We start from the raw sequence: 22,358 nt of genomic DNA, 5'->3' as shown, positions 1-22,358 counted from the left end.
AAATTACTTTAATGTCAAGGGTTCTCAAACTTTGTCGCAGTGAGAAAGGGTGGGTGTTATGTTTAATTGCAGCACAACCGACGCAAAAGGAGCACATCGTTGACAGAGCCTCATCACCTTAGCCCAATCGAAATATGTGCCAAAGCTGGGCACAGAAAAGAATGCTTGCCTCCCCTGACTATAATTGGTGTCTACTTAAAGAAACAACAATCCTGCTCCCTTTGTGGACTATGACTGTTCTGTTAACCAGTCTTGCCTTTAAGCCCTGGAAGCAACTCCCTGGAGTACCTGCCATTGTACCTGAGCTACATAGTTAACTACCTATAAAGGGTATTTTCACAAGGCCATTGTACATAAAAGAAACACTTTATAGTGTTGAATAGACAAATGGATTGGTAAAACAAGGTCTTGTTCAGAAAGCTGCTTTTGGTTCTGAAGGCTGAGTTTATGTGTCACAGTTAGTAATAAAAGGATGTGTCCATTAAAGTGGCAAACAGTGGGTAGTAAAGAGGGATGAGATCAGTCAAACCAGTGCCAATAATTTGCTTTGGCAGTATCAACATTTATGTCTTGCAAGGATGTTCTCTGTTGTTTGAACTTTTAAAAAGAATGCTTTGATGCAAATAAGCTTGTGAAAACTGATCCATTTTAACAGTAATGGCAACTGCTCACAATGTGTTTATTAGTTTGCTTTACACCCCCTGCACAAAATTTAAAGGGGAGGGGGCATTCACAAACACTACAAAAAGTGATAAATTAATTTGTTTTGTATTTTTTGGTATTTATGTTAACTGTATTTTATAAATATTTTTTTTCTTGCACTCTTAAAATCTACCCCTTTTGTGGTAGTGGTTCTTTGTTTTCCCTAGTCAGCTGATATGCTAAAATGGGGTGGTCTGCTTACTTTTTGTATGTCTTACTTTGCTTTTTATTCTCATTATACCAGATTTCTCAGCAACTATAGCTGGTAATGTGATCCTGTCAGTGGCTGATCCACAGCAGGAATCTTTACTTTGAAATTATACCAAACCCATCTTGTTAGCAAAAGTAATTTCTGGCTGCTACCTTAATCATGTGATTATTTGGTTTTTAATAATTGTTCTTTGGACATTTTATTGATATTTTGTTAATTAGCTAAGATGTTGATAATGGGAGAGAGATGGTATACAGTTTTTAGAAAGATACAAATAAATAAATAAAAACTAGCAACTAAAGCAGGAAAATCTACAAGTGTTAAAATTTCACCAAGCCTTCATTCTCACCCAACTTCTTCTTTGAGGGTTTTTCTCCCCCCATTCTAACACTTTCCCAAGGCCAATAGGAATGCAACCCCACTGTTCAATGGAACAGTCTGCCATTGAGCATGTACAATGAGGCTAACTAGAGCACCAAAGCTCTTACCTTTAAAAACACTGAATAAGCAGGGTGTCTCAGAGGGGTACTTTAAGAAGTGCTATATTTGCAAGACACTCTTGCTGCTACACATTTTATTTTGCTAAGGGTATTTGCATCATATTTCCCCAACTGAAATCTAAATCAATAAATAAATGATGAATATGCAAAAGAAAACAGGTTAGATGACCACAATTAAATCAAAAGTACACAATTACCACCACCTAACTAAATTTGTAGAGCGATACAGATTATCTTATTCATAAGCAGGATCATAAAAGTGATTTTCAGTTATGGTTCACACCATATGTTCATGGTACAGAATGATGCTGTGATTTATCTGCAATATGCACACATTGCATTCAGTGCAAAATCAGTAGTGTAAACACAATTGGCTAATCACAACACACTCCTGTAGCGCATACTCAGGGCCCAATAATTATTCCTCTGCACCCAGTACAAAGTTGTAACACAGATCTGCTTCCTTTTTTCCTATTTTGAAATATTAGAGCATTGATTGGTGTCCTTTGGGCTTTTTAGGTCCCTTTGTTTAAGTTTCTTATGCTTCTGGCTGCATGACTGCCAGACATGAGAATATGACGAGCATACATATTAATTTTACGCAAATAACAAATGCCCTTTAGACATTGCTCCCTATCACTCAGATCTATTCTTCTATGCACTCCCCTTGAGACCAAATACACTGGTTACATCTGACCAATCAATGTAAGCTATCTTCAAAGGCTCTTCTGCAGGTGCTCCTATCCAAGGAGCTTCCTGTTGATCTCTAAGGTGGTGCACCCTAACCTCTGGCCATGACCCCTGGGACAATGATGGGATGAACTGAATGTGAGGATCAAAAGAGGGGAGGAATAAAAGCTTTATCTTAATATGGGCAGAAAAGTAACAACTGCAAGATAGTTTAAAGGTTGGATCCAGACTGCAAAAGGCGTAGTTACAGAATAATAGGTTGAGCTTCTGTTCCTCTTCGCTTCCCATCCTCTCTTCTTTTCATCATGTACTGAAAGCCTGGTTTGCTAGTTTTTTAATTGGGAGCTTTTCCAGTTGCAGAGCAGAAGGTACATGTTTTGAATGAATGAATGGAAATTCATGCAAGTACACAGAACCCCCTTACTACTGCTTCAATCCTTCCTTCATGTGTGTGGACAAAACAAAGTAGGAAGTGAAGTTGACCATAGCTTACTGCCATATGTGAACTGGAAACTAAGCAGAGACGTACCTGGGGGTTTGTGAAACTGGCCCCCGCTGGGGGGCGCAGGCCCAGGGAGGGGGAAGAAATCATCTCTCAGACTATGGAGTGTACAATGTATGTGTGTGGTGGCAGGCCGCAATTGTCGCAGTGAATTCAAACGCAGGAGAAGCTTCCAGTCCTTCCTGCACCATGGCACAAAAGTGTGCAGTAAAGTGATATTTTTCGGCGGGTGGGTGCTGTATCAGCTCCTTGCAAGGATGCAAGGGACCCTATGTACGTCTCTGAAACTAAGGTCAACAGCTTCCAAGCAAGCCAGGATTCAGAAGCCACATATGTCCTGGGGCTTATAAATCCTATTGGCAACATGGACTCCCACTTTCCCTGTGATGTTAATGCCCTTGATTATTGTAGTGCTTGTTCCACCCTCCTGCTGCCAGACCCTGTTGGTGCCTCAAACTAGGAAATGCCAGCAGGAACTCTTTGGGGCTTGTCGCTATTGAGACAGCATGTCACACAGAGTGGCACGGGATCTCTGGTGACTCAAACCACAAATTCTAAAATTTCATCTACAAGCATGTTTTGTTTGTTTGTTTGTTTGTGTGTTTTCTCTACAGAGCTAGCAACCTAAAGAGAGCCTAAAAAGGTGTAAGAATTTTGCCATTTCCTCCCCAGGTCTCCAAATATCCCCACCCCATTTTTTTTCAGGGTATGCATGGCCCTGTAAAAGTGTGCAGGGGGTAGTGGATATCTATGGTGCACCTTTAGTAGATACCCCATATACAGTCGTACCTCAGGTTACATACACTTCAGGTTACAGACTCTGCTAACCCGGAAATAGTACCTCAGGTTAAGAACTTTGCTTCAGGATGAGAACAGAAATCGTGCTCCGGCGGCACGGCGGCAGCAGGGGGCACCATTAGCTAAAGTGGTGCTTCAGGTTAAGAACAGTTTCAGGTTAAGTACGGACCTCCGGAACAAATTAAGTACTTAACCCGAGGTACCACTGTAAAAGGTAAAGGTAAAGGTAAAGGGACCTCTGACTGTTTGGTCCAGTTGTGAACGACTCTGGGGTTGCGGCACTCATCTCGCTTTACTGGCCAAGGGAGCTGGCGTACAGCTTCCGGGTCATGTGGCCAGCATGACTAAGCCGCTTCTGGCGAAACCAAGGCAGCACTTGGAAGTGCTGTTTACCTTTCCACCGGAGCAGTACCTATTTATCTACTTGCACTTTGACGTGCTTTCGAACTGCTAGGTTGGCAGGAGCTGGGACCGAGCAACGGGAGCTCACCCCGTCACGGGGATTCGACCTGCTGACCTTCTGATTGGCAAGCCCTAGGCTCAGTGGTTTAGACCACAGTGCCACCAGTGTCCAGATACCCCATATAGTTACAGATAATTAAGTCTGGCAATTTAGCCTATTTTATTCTTTTTCATGATAATGGGCCTGCAGTCCAGGATGTCCTGACCCTGAAATGTCACCCCCTCCTGGGCTTGGGTCTAGGACCATGGTTCCTAATGTGGGGTACACACCCCACAGGGGGGCAATTTGATTTTTAAGGGGGTGGGAATTCGAGAATGAGTTATTAATAGTTAATAACTCATTTTAGGCTTCCTTTTTAAATAATAAGAATTACATCTCACGGGGGGAGGGCATCAGGATTTTAGAGATGCTTAGGTGGGGCATGGTCAAAAAAGGTTGGGAGCTACTGATCTAGGGTATGATTATGGTACAAGTAGTTACTTCCTAGTTAAAGCTATTAAGTAGAAAGAAGCTGTTTTTTTTGTAGCATTTGGTGAAGCACTGCCAGTGATTGAGAGCTGGGACTTTGGTTCTCTATTCTCTTTGCCCTGTAGCTATTCCCAGTACACACCCCTTCACAAGCGTTTAGGTCTCAGTATCCAGTCCTTTCTCTCTCTTTACGCATTTCTGTTTCCCCACCTCTTGTCAAGCACACTAAATTCTTTGAAAAACTTAAGGTTGTACACAGAATAAATTATGGAAAATAATGTAGAAATCTGAGTAGTTTTGTGTTAACAGCTGTGCAGAAGACCAAGGATAGGCACAATATTAAAAGAGAGAGGGAGAGTTAAACATTGTCGAGAGAATAAGGTGTATGCGATTTGAACAATTTATTCAGATACCACTATCTGAATTTTGGCAGGGAGTAATTGGCTCAGAAAACATGCAGATCTACAATGTGCTTGGACACCTGGGCAACATAAAGAGCATCTCAAAGAGCCATCCATTTTCATGCTGTTTTCCTTGGCTTGACAAGTTTAGGCAAGGATCTGGATTGGCATCTTGCATGTCTATGTCAGTCTGGGATTCAGCCAGCCAGACAACACAATTCCCTACTAGGGCTTTCAAACGCTAGAATAGTTACGCTAGAACATGCAGAGAAACCTAACAGTACCAGTTTTGCTGTTGGCAAACCTCATGGATGACTACAGGATGCTTTCAGAATCTAAATTTGATATATAATAGGAAGCACACATTGACTCTGTGTACTTCCCAAATTATAAGGCAAATAGGGGTGATTTGGGTGAGGTTTTCATAGTTTGTAGTTGGATTGTGCCATTAACAAAGCAATGGATCAGGAACTTCCTAAAGTCCCAGGTAGACCTGGGTGGCCTTTTTAAAAAAAGGAAAAAGGAAAAGTGAAGCATAGTTGATAAGAGAGCTCTCTCTTTCTGTATCTGCAAAAATATGTTATGGGGAACAGAAACCCCATTTTATATATATAAAAAAAATCAGTTGCCTACAATTTTGCTGGCTTAATCCATTCTGGGGAGGCTCTTATGTCATGCACCTCTGTAAAACTAAAAAAGTTATATCCCTGTTTATATTCCTCATTGTAGTGAATGGAAAGAAAGCAACAAATTCGTTTTTCTAACAGATCTATCTGGTCTCAAATAATGTGTTGAGCTGAAAAGACATAAAAGTTGCTAAAACAGATGGGTTGCTTCCCAAAGCTACAGGTACAGGTTGGATCTTGTGGCTGGTACACAGCCTTAGTATATACTGCTTCATGGCACAGTACACACAGACAACTTTTTGAGAGGTTTATAGCTACTGGCTTATACTGAAGATGGCAGTATAAAGAAGCATTGTCCAGCGAGAGCTTGAGTATGCATATCAGCACCCTTTAAAATGGTAAGCCTTTTCACTAATCGAGATCCTGAGTCAAGGAAGGAGAGGCTATGTGCATTTAGATAATCAAATCCTGGAAGGTTTCTGACCACGACACATGCCTTTTCTCTGAGGACTGAGTAGGATCACAATGCTAGAAAACTTGTTGTAGCTCTTGTGGTGCCTCTCTCTCGCTGCCTCTTCCTGGGGAGCTGCTTCTATTCCCTTTTCCCTTCTTGTTTGAGTGAAGACCAGGGTAAGGAATGGCTGGGGAAGGCCCCTTTGATCAGGCTGCTCCCCACCACCACCAAAGGAGAAGAGCTTATATCATGCCATTGCTGAGCAGTGATGTGGGGGGATGGCAGTGAGAAGAGAAAACGGAGTGTTCTGCACCAAAATACCTCTGTTGTGTAGGCTGCAATCCCTTTGCTGTCCTTACCTTTCTGCCCCCAGATGCTCATTCCACCCACAGAACCTGCAGACACTGTTGTGCACTCCCACCACCCAGTTGTGAGAGGGAGCAAAGACGTACCGAATGGACTAATGTTCCATTTCACTTGCACTTGCCCTGCCTAATTCATGACAGGCTGGGTAAAAGATCAAAGCTATCCTTTTGGGGAGGACTGTCAAATTTCTCTGGAGCTCTGACAAGACTCTGTATTTCTGACATTAGGCAGGTCTGACATGGGAACACGGAGGGAGGTCTAGGCCCTTCTAGATCAACAAAAGTTGAAGGGCCGTGCCTCTGGAAAATGGGGGGAGGAGGACCCTAGCCCCGAAGTGACTGGAATGCTTTCCATGAGCTGGAGGAGAACAAGTCAGTTCATCAACCATTTCAGTATCCAGTTATGTTTTGGGAAACAAGTGCCTTTCTACTTGTTCTTCACTGCTACAGAACCTGAAGTGTGTATTGCAGTCCAGATGTGACAAAGCTAGCTAGCTTGAGGATTCTTTGTTTATATATTATTGGAAGTATTCTTTCATAGGACTGAAAGCATTAACTGAACAATCCATTCAAGTTGAAGCAAGGTCTGTCTAAACAAATTATTCTGTTGTGCTATTAAATGAGAAATCAGCACTTCCATTCTACAAATAACCTAAATGACACCTGTGCTGAGAAAAAACTTGTATTTATTTCAATGTAAACCAATTATTTCTATGTCAACCAACTGTTAAGTAATTCAAAGCCAGTCAACCAAACAAGTTTCAGTATTTGGAAGCCCTAGTTTGCATGATTCCTACCTTTTCTTTTATGCAGTCTAACAGGTAAACTTAAGGTGGAGTACAACAAATAGTCTACCGTAAGTGACCACATTTTTCTTAATGCCCATACATTAAATCTGAGGTAGAGCCAGTACAGATATTAAGTAGAACAGAAATTATGGCAGTGCCTTTGCTATGAATCTATGTTTCAAGTTAATGCTAAGCCATGGTTTGTTTAGCTTAACTGTGGTTTTATTTCCACATCTCAACTCACTTCCCAACGAATTAGCTATGGTTTGTATGGTTTATTGGGAGCCAACAAACCATAATCTGAAACCATGGCAATCCTGACTTGCATTAACCATGGTGTGGTGTCATATCTGATCAGACTATCTTGACTTCATCCTAGTTTCCCCCCCAAATCTCCATCCCAGCCATTCACTTTGCATGGTTACAGAGGTACGGGGCAACGTTTTCTGCACCTTGTCCTCACTCTACCTGACAGCAGGCTTCTTCTTCCACAAACCTCCTTGCTGACTAGCCCTCTCCTCTCTCTCCAGCCTAGCTCTGCAGCACGCGTGTGGGAAGAAAAAACCTGAGAAAAACATTGGGCCATTTTCCTAACATCTATCCAGGAACGCATAATAAAAGCATAATTTTGCTCTTAGCAACTTATCCAATTTAAAAAACCAATGCAAAAACCCACACAAAGGAAGCAGACAACGCCAACCTTTGCTCCTCCACACTCAAGTGCTTTTTGCAGTTCTGCTTCTGGGAAAGCCACATTTGCGAATCTTCTGTACTTTGTACATTGTTGACCGAAGAGTGACTCCAGAAAGCTATTTCCATGGACCCAAGCATGCATGCTCCCTTGAGGCAGTCATGCTGGACCTAGGTATCAAGGCTATGAAGAGCATGTAGCAGGTACTGTCCAGTAAAGGACAATAAAAAACCCATACACACACCTGGTACTTCTTCATGTTTCCTTGGAAGGTGAATAAACTAATATGTGTAATCTAAATTGGTATTCTTGGGACCTAAAACACACAGAGAGGTCACTGCCACAGCTACGGCAGACAAGACTTTCTCTCATAGACTCCCTCTGCTGTGGCTAAGGATACAAGGATTTCACAGCAATTGGCACCCCACATGCATGAGGTCAAAGACTGGAACATGGAAGAGGTAAGGATCTTTGTCAACCTGTGGAATAGACAGGAGGTGCAAATGGAATTCCAGAGAATGTACTATAATCTAGTAGTATTTAGCCACCTCTCTGAAGAAGTAGGCCTACAGAGGTTGCATCGTTCAGCTCACCGGTTAAACAGGAAGATGAACACTTGTATAAAAAGAAATAAGAAAGTCACTACTCCCAATAAAAGCTCGTAATAGAAGCCAGGCCTGAAATGCTAAAAAGAGGCAGGGGGACAAGAAACCAACCTCAAATGAAATAAACCACTGTTCCTTTGTTTGTCTGTGAGTGGAACCCTACTTCTTCACAAACCGTGGTTTAAACAAACTATGGCTTAGCATTGGGTCCAAACTGTTCTTCTTTCATAAAGCAGGACAAAGGTGAAGAAGGTACAGAGAGGGTTTTCAAAAGTAATGTAACACCAAGCCAGAGTTGACAAAAGCACTGAGAGAGTGCCTATTTAATTCAAAATGGAAACAAACTTCTTATGCCTGCAACTGTATCCTTACCCTACGCCTTCTGTTACAGCCTTTTCCCTCTGGCCAGTGAAGACTGTAAATTTTTCATTGTTAGTGATACCACCAGCTGAACCCACAAGAAATGGGACTTAGTTGCTGAAAAACCTCTTCCATCTCCTGGCTGGCTTCACTTAGTTCTGAAGGTGAGCAGAAGACTGGAGCTCCACTGGGGCTTTTAAACAGTAAGCAAGAATTATATGCGATGCCTGCATGAACGGGAACGCTCGTTGGTTATACGGCCAATCTCCTTCTCTTGTCTCTTACACACATACACTTGCATTCCATTTATGTGTAATTACATTAGCACTGTAATTAGTTTGCCAAGCTCCACTCACAAGTACCCCGGAGCCTATTCGACAAATGTACTTGATGGGTATGAGGCGATTAATGGCTTATGAATCGCTAAACGACGAGGCCTGAGGGTAAAGTTCTTTTTCCATTTATGCTCCATTTATCTTCCTCAGCATCATATAAAGTTATTGCTATTCATAAAGTTTTCTTTTAAAAAAAAAACCTACTGAGTGGAACTATTGGCTTTTGACAGTGTTCAACAGAGGAGCTCTCTTGGCCATCAAGTATCTTGTTCTTCACTTATGTCACAGGCATAAGAGAAAGAGAAAATGCAGAGCCAGCACCATTTCTAGACAGTTCAGTGCTTTTCACTCTAGAGCAGCAGGGGAAATGTAATATGCAAGCAGCCCCTTGAAAGAGAGCTGGAATCACTATAGCAATCCCAGACACAGTGCTAAGGGACTATGTAATTAGACTAACACAAACGAATTCAAAAGCACACGCAGGTCCTGCTTTTCAATATCCCAGGAAATTGTTTGTTAAGCGAGTGTTTGCGTAACAAGTTGATGGCTTTCATTATTTCCTATGGGGACATATCTAATTCGTCATTTGTTGGTTCTTCCTCCCTCCCTGCTTTCTGACTGAAACTGCTGCAACCAATCAGAAGAAGTCAAACAAGGGGGGAGGCTGTTCGATCTCTCCAGCTCTCCAATTTGTCCGATCTCTCGTCCTCCCTCCATGCTTTCTGCTTAAAATGGCTGCCGCCAACCAGCAAAACACAAACAAGTAAGAAAGTGGGCAAACTCTCGGCTGTTCAGATATCTGAATCAGCCATTTGTGTAGCGAGGTTTGGGTATAATTCTTTGTGTCTCTCTGAGATTTTGGATAATGAGCATTCTTATAGCGGGGACCTGCTACATAAAAACAGGCCTGGGAAAGCCGTGGTTCAACCACTATGGAATGGAAGCTATCTATTTATATCCCTCCTTAGGTGAAATGAGTTACGATGGATATAAATACTGCTTGATGGATGTTTACTAATTGCCAACTTTTTTTAAAGGAAGGACTGCTGCACCTAAAAACTGCATGACAGGTAGAAATAGAACAGGTGATGCTTCCCATCAGATCTATGTTTGGAGGAAAGTGTAAAATGCTTAATTTCTGCCAGTCCTGCTTTAGGGCAAAAATACAGGTACAGGAGCAATGCCAGCAAGAAGGTTGTCAACTCTAGTGTTTTTCATAGACAGCAAAAGGCAATGAAATGTGTCAAAACCTCACAACGGTCTAAAATAAGTTGTCATAAATTCAAAACTTACAAACAGAACTTCTCCGTTTATTTATTTATTTGGTTGGTTGGTTGGTTTGTAATTATATTTATAAATCCTGTCCTTCAGTATTTCTACCCCCAGGGCAGTACTACAAAACACTATTAAAAAGGATCCCACTTTGCATTACCAATGCAATCTCTCCGCTGAGATTAGCATCAGGCAAGGGTGAGGCTCCAATCATCCCATTGAGAATTCTCTTTCTTTGGACTCTCATCAACCACATATTCATAATGATGTTATGTGGTAGAGGTGTGGTGGTTTGGCATGCTCATATTAGTCCCATGGCAAGAGGATCAACAGTTTCCCATTAAATACACATTTTTCTACTTTTGAAGTGTTCTGATAATGAATTGCTTAATAAGCCAGAGAGAAATATTAACAGATGAACCACCTTGTGCAATAACTGAGACTTATTTCCAGCTAAACTGCACTTCAACTGAAATCAATTTACTGAAACCAGAACTCCTTTCGCCCTGCAGAGTATATTGGAGAGGATGATAAAATTGCTCATGAGCAACAATTTTAAGGCCACTGGCTGTGCCATTAGTTGATTCCCAACAGCACAAATCTAATTGTGTGCGTGCGTGTCTGTGTGTGTGTGTGTGTGCGCGCACACACACACACACACACGCATGCATACTAATATGTATAACATATATAACCACTCTTAGATACTGAGATATAATAAATATAGCTGCAATCCTACAATTTTAACAGGAAGAAACTCTACCGCCTAAGCCCTAAGTCTTTTGTCTTCTTTTTTATTTTACTCTTTTGGCAAATTTCAGCAGTAAGCATGTGGGCATCCTTTTTTTTAAATGCAGCATGAGGCAGATTTCAGAACAGAGGCAGTATTTCCTATGCACTAAATGTTTATCTTACTTTTAATTTATGACCTTTTATACGTGTTTGTGGGAGGGGGATTATTGGTTTTCTTTAGTTGTCGTTGTTACATATTTTGTGTTCTCATTTGGTATTCTTATGCTGTAAATGAAGGGTGGTATATAAATTTAATAAATAATAACAATAGCAACAACAACAATAATGTTCTTTCTGTATATAGCTTTATGAAAGGCACTTAAAATCTGTCTGCTTTAGTTTGAAAATGCCCTTTACCTACCCCACAGGGATGTTGCAAGAATAAAAACTATTAAAACTATCAGAACATGAACTGGGATTTCAAAGCACGATAAATAAATAGGACTGGTTCTCTCCCTTAATCCCCCAAACCCTTCCTTTGGATTTTGGGCACACACGCTTTTTGTCCTGGTGTGCTCTGATTGTTCAGTGACAATGATACCAAACCATTTCAAATATTCCAATGGAAATTAGAGGCACAGTTCTGTCAAAAGATAAATCATGCAATCTGGCTACAGTATGGTGGGGTCAGGAAATTCTGAGCTGGCAAGGGTATATTTTTTAAAACCTTCTTAGCAGATAAGTTCATTAAAATCTCATTTTCCAGTGCTTTCTGAACTCACAAGTCCTAAATCAAAAATAGCGATGACCGAACTTCAGTATTGGTGGGGATCTCTGTTTAAGCACATGCAAGTGCTTTCCTCTGAAATCGCTAAAATTTGCTTTCTGTTAAGATCAGGAGGTGAACTTGCTGACAAATCACCAGCTCTGGATATATCCCATGAACGTCAAAGGAATTATTTAGAAATTGATGGGACCCTTCCATGCTTCCTTCCTTTCTAAATATTTACCTCTGATTTTGCTTCCTTTGTAAGAGGAATAAAAGGAACAACACAATGCTTGCTTGCTTCTTTTTAAAGTGGTGCATTAAGGTGCTCAGGTGATACAGTGATGAGTGGCACAGAAACCCTTCTCCATAAATGAAACAAAATACAGCTAGCATATGAGCCAAGCGTGCGCTATGAAGCTCCTAGATATTTCATTATGAGCACATCCCGCTAATGCACTTAAAAGATTTACAGGAACCAATTAGCACCCTTTATGCCACCCACCAACATCAATTATTTCTTAAATTTAAGATGATGGCAAAATGTTTTTAGAAGTCACTTTATAATCAGCGCGCGCGCGCGCGCGCGCACACACACACACACACACACACACACAGCCTCTGCATTAAAGCTCTCCTATCACAGAACTGTTCTGATACAACTCTGATTATGAGGCTATTTGGTTCCTAATATCCTCTCAAGTCCGAATGCATAACTGGCTCCAGGTTTTGAGGAGGTTCTGGGCAAAGTGCCCCCAGTGCTGCCCCTATATAGCCCTATACCTGTGTGTTTATGAGGAGGGGGCTTACCAGGAGATAGGGGCAGGGAAAGCAGCAACTTACATACCTCCCCAATACTCCCAAAGAGGGGGCCCTGGAGTAGGATTAAATGAACATGGAGAATTATCTAAACCTGTTTTCACTGTTTTCTCAAAGAACAGTAGTGATTGCACTAGCTGGGCTTCTCTAGGGAAGGAATGCCACAACTGAAAAGGCCCTTTTCCTTACATTACAACACAATTCTATCCCACTGAGTTCAATGGTGCTTTTTAGTAGGATTAAGTCTGTAATAGGATCGCAACCACAGGCAAAGTAAAATGATCGGAACATCAACAAATCTGGCTTTGTCATTTTTTCTATCATTCTTTGTAAGAACATCCACTACATCAGAAGTGGTAATCCTAATGGATTTTCCAGCAGTAACTGAATCAGCAGTAACAGCTCCTCAAGTGCTGTCCCAGAGAGATCTGCATGGATTTTTAATTCTAATACAGCAGAACATTTTCCTCGCATTATGCTTCTGTGCCCCCATGAAGACAAATATTGCAGTCAATGAGACCTCGGGTCTCTCTAGTTATAAAGCACTTATTTGTATTGATCACTTGAGGGCTTTTAAATACTTCATATTATGAACTTAATAATACATCCCACGGCTGCATACATTTGAAAAAAATCAATTTTAATAGCAATGTTGCACATGTTCTGTAAAAAGTAATAACTTATTTAATGAAAGACCAACAAAATCAGCTCTGGAATGTCCAATGGAGCTGCTTCAGATTGACAGTGGTGAAAAACTAAGTGAGACCAAGCTCCAGATCTGTTTCCAAGGCTTCTATAATTGCTAGTTCACATCTAATTCCTATGATTGATTGCATCCTCCATTCAAAACCGATAACACAGTGTTAAGTGGCAGTGGGTTTACTGGTTTTCTTATTCATACAAAAAGAGATGAGAACAAAAAAATTCAGCCCTCACTTGAAGGCTTCTTGCGCAACACATGGGTTACCAAAAAGAGTTCCAAGAAAATGAAAGCTGCCTTCTAAACTGATTATAGGGTATTTCCTGCAAACTTTATCCTAAGATGAGTTCACTTCCCCTACAAAATCAAAGAGCTTGGTAACTATACATGTGGAAGACAAATGGATGAACTGACTCTTAATGGCATCCTCCTCCTGTTTGTAATATATGAATAGCAATATGTAGTCAGACATGAACAAGGATGATCTATACCACAGGAACTGGTTGGAAAGCAGATAAAAGGAAGTGGGCCTGACAATTAAAGGAAGTAGAATCCATGCTTAAAAGGACATGGCTTCCCACATCCCACCCACAATTCAAGAAATAAAATACACAGAGCCAAGGAGATGAAAGACGGAACAGTATTAAGCATTACTTCATACACAATACCAATATATCAATGATTTTGATTCAGACTTCATTCACTGAAGTGCAAAAGAAGATCAGTTCCATAAATTGAAGATACCTACAAGGCATTGCAAAGACAAAATAAAATAGATTATAACACAGCTCAGGGGAGGGGGAAGTTTAAAGAATCTTTAACCAATCTTTAATTCAATAAAGATCGGAACATGAAAAGGGCAACAGAGTAGAGCAGTGGTTCTCAAAGGGTGTGGCGTGCCATATTGGTGTGGCAAGAAGTTTCAAGGACAATCAAAGAAACATTTAAACATTTCAGTACAGTGTAATATCTGTATCTGTACTGTATCTCTCTCTATATATTTATATTGAAGAATATGGATAGGTATCTTTTCAAAATGAGAATGGGAGCATCAATCGATACTGAGGACAAACCTAGTTGTGATCCAGTTCAAGAGTGATCCGGTTCAAGAGTGCTGGAGAAGACTTATTTTATACTTTCTGGATGCCCCATGATCATCTTATAACGTAATTGATTTCGCTTGTTATAAATCAAGCACTGCCAGGGGTCGTTTCTTTTTGTTTCCCAATGTATTTCTTATCAGTAAAAAAAAAAAATTGGTGTGGCATGAACAAATTTTTATTCAGACAAGGAAGTTTGGTCCAGACAAGAAAGTCTGAAAACCACTGGAGTAGGGTTTGTGTTCTACTTATCCACCTTACCCATTCATAAGACACACATTGCAGAACACAGAAAGCATTAGCCAGACTACTACCCCATTCAGTGTTGGAGAACATGCTTTGTCCCCAAGTTAAATCTCTGGCATCTCCAATTAGGAAACCACATTGCAAGTGATGTTAAAGATGCCTCTGCCTGACTCCCTGGAGAGTCACTGCCACGCAAAGTGAACAAAACTGGGTTTGATGGATGAACAGTCTGATCTGGTAGAAGGCATATGTGCTCTGGTCCAAAAACTGAGTAAAATATAGAATACTGATGATTAAAGTCGAAACCAGTTGTAAAGTATACACATTTCTGGGTCTACAAAGTGTACAAGAGAATTATTTATTTCAAAATCAAGTGCAAGCTGTTTTGTAAAAGACCAATATACTAAACTGTATTTCAGGAAATTATATGTGAAACATCCCCTACAGTTCCATCTACAAGTGTATCTTCATCTCTCAGCCCCCACTCATCAGGAGAACACAGAGACATTATTGACAGTGCCTCTAATCAGCTGTTACTGGCAGTACAAACAAGACTGATCAGGAAATCAACTGCTCATGAGAAGAGCTTTGCTCCCACGCACCCAAGCTCAATTTAATAACTGCTTTCCCTTCCTCCTTGAGGAATAAATAGACCTTAATTAAGCCTTACTGGAGACTGTGCATTAGATCAGGATTTCTCAAATCGGTAGGGGCCGCCCTCCCCACTTGAAGGGCACAAGAGAACCTTGGGGAACAGGAAGGACTCCTAGCTTGGCCATCAGTACCTGAGCAGCTACAATTTTCTCCCCTCCTGCCCCTCAAATATGCCTTTATTTCACTCTGTTATGCAAGTAGAGAAAGAAGCTACAAGACTCAAAGAAGGAAAACAGAGCAAAAAAAAATGGCAGAAAGGATAATACAATAAAAGAGAGAAATGTAAACAGTACAGTGGAGCTGCAAATACGTTGCAGCATATAACTTTTTGGGAGAAAGCACCTCAAAGCTAAAATTGAAAAATGTCATAAAAATATTATGTGAGGTATACCAAAAATCACGAGTGATCACTGTCCTAAACTAAGTGTCTCCAAAGACTGAGCTGTAAGACTGGAGTTTGAATGTGCCCTTCAGATCAAGTAACAAACACCTGGGGGAGTCACCAGGTACCCTTAAATTTACAGTGGTGCCTCGCAAGACGAAATTAATTCATTCCGCGAGTCTTTTCGTCTTGCGATGTTTTTCATCTTGCGAAGCACGGTCCGTTGCAACTGCGCCTCTTCAAGCGGCTTTAGGAAAAAAGCGAACAAACTCGCAAGACGTTTTCATCTTGCGAAGCAAGCCCATAGGGAAATTCGTCTTGCGAAGCGACGCAAAAACCGAAAAACCCTTTCGTCTTGCGCGTTTTTCATTTTGCGAGGCATTCGTCTTGCGGGGCACCACTGTATCAATCTTAGTAAGACCTTTGTACCATGGGACCTGGTGCATTCAGCGTTCCACCAGGGCTAGTTGACACACTTTTGTCTACCATACTCAAGAGTGATGGAGGAATGAAAATGCCAGTGCTGGACAGTTTCTAGGCTGAGGGTACACTCAACAAGGGAAGATGTGCTGCAGAAAGAATGTAGTTTTGAGCCGTAGACTTTAAAAGGTTGAAAACCTCTGGCATAAACAATAGTTGTATTGCAGGAAAAAGCAGAGAACTCCCTGAGAATATCAGCTTTCAGCTTTAAAAAGAGTAAGTTCTGCTTCTTATGGATTTGAAGATATGCTTGAAATGGCATAAATAGTGTGAAATATATGCTTTAAATTGTGCTGAGATATCAAGAAGTCAGACAGGTGATGTCAAAGACTTCCAGTGGCTCCTTGCCTTCCCCATGTCTGAATTATGCAAATTTGTTAAATTGCAAAATAAAGTATGTGAAGTTGTCCAATTTGTATAATTTATACAGGTAACAGAATTTAGCACTGATTCTTATGAATTCTGTATTGCTTAGACATATGTATTGAAAATCAGTCACTCATATGACTTGATAGTTCAATATTAATATGTGCGATCCTGCCTGGATGACAGACAATGAATGCTGTTAAACTTCTTTTTTGACAGTACTGCATCCCCCTCTGATTGCTCTGCTACTATTGATGCTAATGGCTGACTTGCTCTCATGCCACAGTAGGCTTGTTACTCTTGCAAGTGGCCAGGTTCCTTACCCTAAAGATGCAAGGATCTCTATGCCATTAAATGCCTAAAGAAGTTCCCCAATATTTTAACTCTCCGATTGCAATTGGCTTAGTTGCTCTGATGTCACAGCATGCTTTCCAAGTCTTTGGTCAGACAGTTCAGTAGGGAAGCCTTTGATTCTGAATTCCAAGATCCACAGGATACTTTAGACGAACAATCTGAAGTGCATTACACAATGGATTTGAAAATAACATTTTGTGGTCTCTGAGTCTTTCACTAGTAATTTGATATCGTTTTGTTGCCTACAGTCTACACCTACACAAACACCTACAAACACACACATCTGCATCCTATGAATTATAGCATCATGACTGAATATGAAAGGATATATGAAGGCAATCTTTAATATACAGTATCATGCCATCTTACAGTCCAATGAATATTTTTACACAAGCTGGCTTTTAAAACAAGAAGCATCTACCTTGCCTGCTTGCTGATTTCCTGTATTAGAAACTGCCAAGACACCTACTATAAATCTTTTGCTGAATCTGTGGCCCACTTATTTTATTGCCATCAAACAAACCACACAGGGCTTTCTGGTTTTCCCTTCATCAGCATTGATGTGGTTTATTTATGTGTATTTAGCTCTTAAAAGTTCCTTTAGTCAGTTGTCCATTTTTAAAGAGCTTCCTTTAGAGACTCTAGATTCTAGGGCAAGCTGCTATTTGTGTTTTCAGACTCTGGGCTCTCTGGCTTAAAGCCACACGTTCTCTTGGGAGTCTCCCTGCTGGTTCTTTTTCTATTATTTTCTACCTTCCCCAGTAGATTATAGAGGACATTATAGTGCAGTTACATCCTTCATTGCTCTAAGTTCAGAGGTATTAAAGAACAACTCATTTAGAACATGTGATCTTGCGACCATCCCTCTGGAACTGTTTCATACCCACTTCTCAGGTGACTAAAGACATCGCCTATTTCCAGTTACATCCCGTAACTAATTAACAAATTAACAAAACAAAATGATCCTACGTACGTTCAAAAAATAAGCCCTAAGGAATTCAATCGGACTTAGTCCGAGAATAGGACAGCAGCCTAGGACCACCAGCATGGAATATACCTTGAAGAGTCTTAGCATTTCAATAAACAGGCCAGGTAACTCTTCTAGTTAGGGCTGTGTTAAATTTTTGGAAGTAGGGCTACTTGGAAAATCTGGATTTGCAGTATTTGGGGCCATTGGGCAACTGCTAAAGAAAAAGTACCCCCACCACAACAAAAGGTGGAAGTCAGTTGGAATGATCATATCTCCTTCTTAGTGTCTGCAGCACGAACAGATATTTCCATGGTATAATGCTTGAGGCAGGCAATGGGGTCATCAGCTTCTCAACTAGCCCCCAAGAGGTATAGAAGAAAAGAGCTGGAAAAGTTGTTCTGCTTGCCTCTAAAGGCAAAAAAAGGAATAAATTATCTTACTATGGCTCTGAGCTGGGCTAAGACTTTGCTTGCAATAGGAGCTGGAGGTCCTCTTCACATATACTAGGATGGGTGTGGTGGACATTGGTTTCCCACTGTTTCTCTGTATCTTGTGGGGAATAAGTTATGAAATGGTGTTCTTGTGAAGCAATAGTGTCCATAGCTGTTGCCACTGTGGCCCAAGGATGCCAACCACAGAGGAGGGAGCAGGAGCACAAGAATATGGACACTGAAAATCTAATCTCAGTCCTATGTGCAGTGATGCAGAGATGTTTGTGTCAAAGGAAATCGTTAGAACAGCTGAGATTAACTTTGAGATTCATTGGAAGAACCTTTGAGCTACAGGTGGAAGTCCTTGCAGTAATGGGATGACCTCACTAGATCAAACCCATTGTCTTTTTGCAAATTCTCTGAGAATATATTTGTGGCAGAAAGAGACTGAGCTCAGCTAGTGAATCAGGAGGATAAGAAAAGAAGGGGGGATCTGGGGGGGAAGGAGAGATGGCTATGTAACAGCGAAGGGACTTTTCATGCCTTTGAAGTCTCACTAGTCACAACCATACAATAGCTTTGGATTAAACGGAGATCACAATATATGGCGTGAAATCTTAATAAAAACATAAATGGCCCAGCTTCTGCTTAAAAGGAAAACAGTCTTATGCTGCCTATAATGTCCTATATGTGAATGTAGTTCAGTGTTTGATCCAAATTACTCTAGACCAACTTTCTTTATTATCGCACATGGCAGCAGCAGCAACCAATAAAACCATCAGACACAGTTAAATGTTCATCACATTATCGGTTGGCAGCTCTTTACATTGCGTATTTTCACCAAGTAGGGGAGCTGATGGCCAGCATGAGCTTCTGATAAAGAAAATGGACTTTTTCTGTTTTGTGTTTGATGAATTAATTGTACATTTTGTTTATATTGAGGCTTTTCTGTTTCTGGGTAAAGATGTCTACTTTATATTGAAAGTACTCCAGAAAAGTAGAATATTTGTTTATTTCTGGGAGGCATGTGTAAAAATCCCATCTCAGGGGTGGGGGATATAAACTAGCATGGAAAAGGCATTAGAAATTATACTAGGTAGAGCAGTTCCATGTCATCAGGCAGGTGAACTAGAGCAGTGTTTTTCAACCACTGTTCCGTGGCACACTAGTGTGCCGCGAGATGTTGCCTGGTGTGCCGTGGGAAAAATTGAAAAATTCGAAAGATTTTAAAATAAAGTATTTTATAATTTTCATATTTCTGTTTACTTACTATTTCATAATAAAGTAATTATAAAGTACTTTCTTTGTGTTTATTTGATTCCTATTCAAGAGAATTACTTTATATATAGTCAATATAGGCACCGAGTTAAATTTTTTAACATTTTCTAATGGTGGTGTGCCTCGTGATTTTTTTCATGAAACAAGTGTGCCTTTGCCCAAAAAAGGTTGAAAAACACTGAACTAGAGGTTCTAATAGGTATTTTCCTTACCCTCTATGTAGCAGTAAGCTTCTGTGCAATTCTTCATTGTTGCTTTTCCTTTGAGGACAAGAACTAGTTTGTTTTTAAAATGGAATATACAAGATGAGGAACAGGCAACAGCCAATATACTGCCTTCCATAAGCTAAAATTAGGACCCCCTATTAGGGTCCTAATTTGGTACAACTCTAAAGCTGCCTTATTTTCTCAGGATGGCCCCAATAAGGTGTCACTTGACTTCTTGGAAACCTTGCATTTTCGGACCAATGTGCCAACAAGTCTACAATCTATATGGCTACAGATCTGTCCCCACAACCCACTTTTAAGCAGGGAATTCCCACTGCAATATGAGAATTTCTGGAACCAGAAATGGAAGGAAAGGGAAACAAGGTACTAATTAAAGCAAGACTTTGGACACTTCTAAGTCAAAACTTCCTGGACTGCTTTACAGTCCTATTTCTACTGTCTTTAATGTGGCATACTCAGAAATAAGTTTGCGCAGGCTTGCAACTTTAGTGTAGGATAAAAATGTAGGACACAGCCCTAGAGAAATGACATAAATGTGTTATGGAGTTTATCACACCTTTACACACACGCTGTGACATCTACCTCAACCCAATCTTTCATAAGAGTGTGATTGTGGGGGCTGTGCATGTATACTGAATAAATATAGCTTAGTCCTGAGAAGGGGGGGAAACCCTCAGTGAAGGAGATATGTGGTAAATTCCCAGCTTATTTCTTGTAATACGTTTGGTAAACTGGAGGCCACAGCACCATCCCACTTCACAGAACTGAGTATATTGAAGGCTCAGATAGGCTATGGTGAGGTATGCTCACAAATATGACCCTTCACCAGAACAGCAGGAGGCTAGAGGAAATCAGTAACGTGGAGCTATCTTGCCTTGGTAACATACAGAGTCCTGGTCCATGGGGTTGTCCCCAAACTCACTCTACCCAAATCTGGAAGGGACAAAGTGATTGGCAGATATGTCCACTAGTGCAAAATAATTGTCTTAGGCAAATAATGTACTGTTAAAGTAAGAATACATCTTAGTCATTATAACCTCTCCTCCTCCCTTTTTTGGTTATAACATTTGTAGGATATGAAAGAGCCACAATAATCCCAAAGTAATGGGTGCTATTAAAAAAATATCAGTAAGAACATAAGAAAAGCCTGCTGATCAGGTCAAAGGCCCATCTAGTGCAGCATCCTGTTTTCAAAATGGCTACCAGATGCCTGTGGGAAACCTACAAACAGAACATGAGCAGAAGAGCATTCCCAGCATACCATGGTTTCCTGCAACTGGTAGTTGGAAGCATACAGCCTCGGATGTGGAGGCAGAGAATAGACAATGTCCAGTATCCAACTGCAGCCTTATCCTCCATCTAGATTGACTTTTGCCTATTGCCTTTCAACTTCTCAAAGATCATCATCCTTCATAGACTGGGACAGTTTTTCCCTGATTTTTTCAACAATATGCACGAAAGCCTACTAGTTGTGAAAATTTGCCTTTGGTTTAAGACTGGTGAGTGTGCAACCCAAGAGAGAATTAAAAACAACAACAACAACACTTACCCATTTCTTTAAGCTCCATGTTGAAGAGTTCCAGCCAGCAAGCATCGATTTCATCCAGGTCATAGCGACTTGCTCTTTGGGAGTATGTCCTGGTGACATCTAAACTGTCAGAGCTGGACAGGTTGCTTGGTGAGGTTTGTGGTGATGAATGTTCTAGAACAGGAACGATCCTAGGGAAGAAAAAAAGCATGGACATAAAAGAGAGGTACAGGGAGGAAGCAGTTCCTTTTTACAAGAATGGGCATTTAAATACTGAAATTTAAGAAGCCTAAGCTTAATTTATGCCTAAATGTCAACTCATCTTGATATAAAATTTACCATTTTGGAGCAGAATAATTTAGCAATATTTATACCACAAATGGAAACTGGTTTAACCATTATGGCTTTTCCCAAGGAACCTGTGAAGCATAGTTTTGTGAAGTTGTTAAAAATTCAATTAGAAAGATTATTGGCATATTCACAGAGCTATAGCCACTAGGATTTCTTCAGAGAAGGTGCAATAGTTAAGCTGGTTAAGATGTGGAGAGAAAAGATGGCTAGTTTTTAGTAATTTCTGGCTGAAGAGTTCAATGAGACTCCAAAACTTGCAGATGCACAGCAAAAATAAACAAATGACCAAGAAGTCAAAAGGAATCACTTCCCAAAATTTCTCAAACTCTACAGGGCTGAAGTGCCAGACTGGGAAAAATATCTGGGACACCTGCTTATTATTAAAGCCAATTTAGAATCACCTCAAAAGTGGCACTGACTTCCAACTCTTTGAAAGACCTTTGATGTGCTGTCAAAACCAATGACACAAAAATAATGGTTTGTTTGGGAACTATTGACCTTTCTGACAATCAGGAAGTGCTTTTTAAAAGACATAACACGAAGAGAATAAACTATATGTACCAAAGACTACGTAATGGGTTTTAATAATCAGCAGTGTCAAGAAAAACGTGTTTCTGAGTGACAAGAAAGATATAACCATTCAGCACTGTTACAAAGCTCTGAGTACTTCCCCTTGACCTTGCTGATAAAACTCACTGTTGAAGTGATTCACATGACAAATGGTTTCGGGGACACCTTTAGTG

The 22,358-nt window shown here is 40.6% G+C and overlaps 1 protein-coding gene across 4 annotated transcripts in view; it reads right to left on the bottom strand.

Moving 5' to 3' along the window:
- The window catches only part of JADE2 (jade family PHD finger 2), a 145,378-nt gene that overhangs the window by 40,289 nt on the left and 82,731 nt on the right, over positions 1–22,358 (bottom strand). For all 4 annotated transcript variants that reach the window (XM_083728403.1, XM_083728402.1, XM_083728404.1 and 1 more), the window contains exon 5: positions 21,286–21,455. In XM_083728403.1, the coding sequence (XP_083584529.1) occupies positions 21,286–21,455 (170 nt within the window). The remainder of the gene's footprint in view (positions 1–21,285; positions 21,456–22,358) is intronic.

Source organism: Podarcis gaigeae, assembly GCF_964106915.1.
Source record: "Podarcis gaigeae genome assembly, chromosome: 2".
Taxonomy (NCBI): Eukaryota; Metazoa; Chordata; class Lepidosauria; order Squamata; family Lacertidae; genus Podarcis; species Podarcis gaigeae.
Note: the sequence above shows the minus strand (reverse complement) of the source record. Positions and strands in the feature narration are given on the sequence as shown.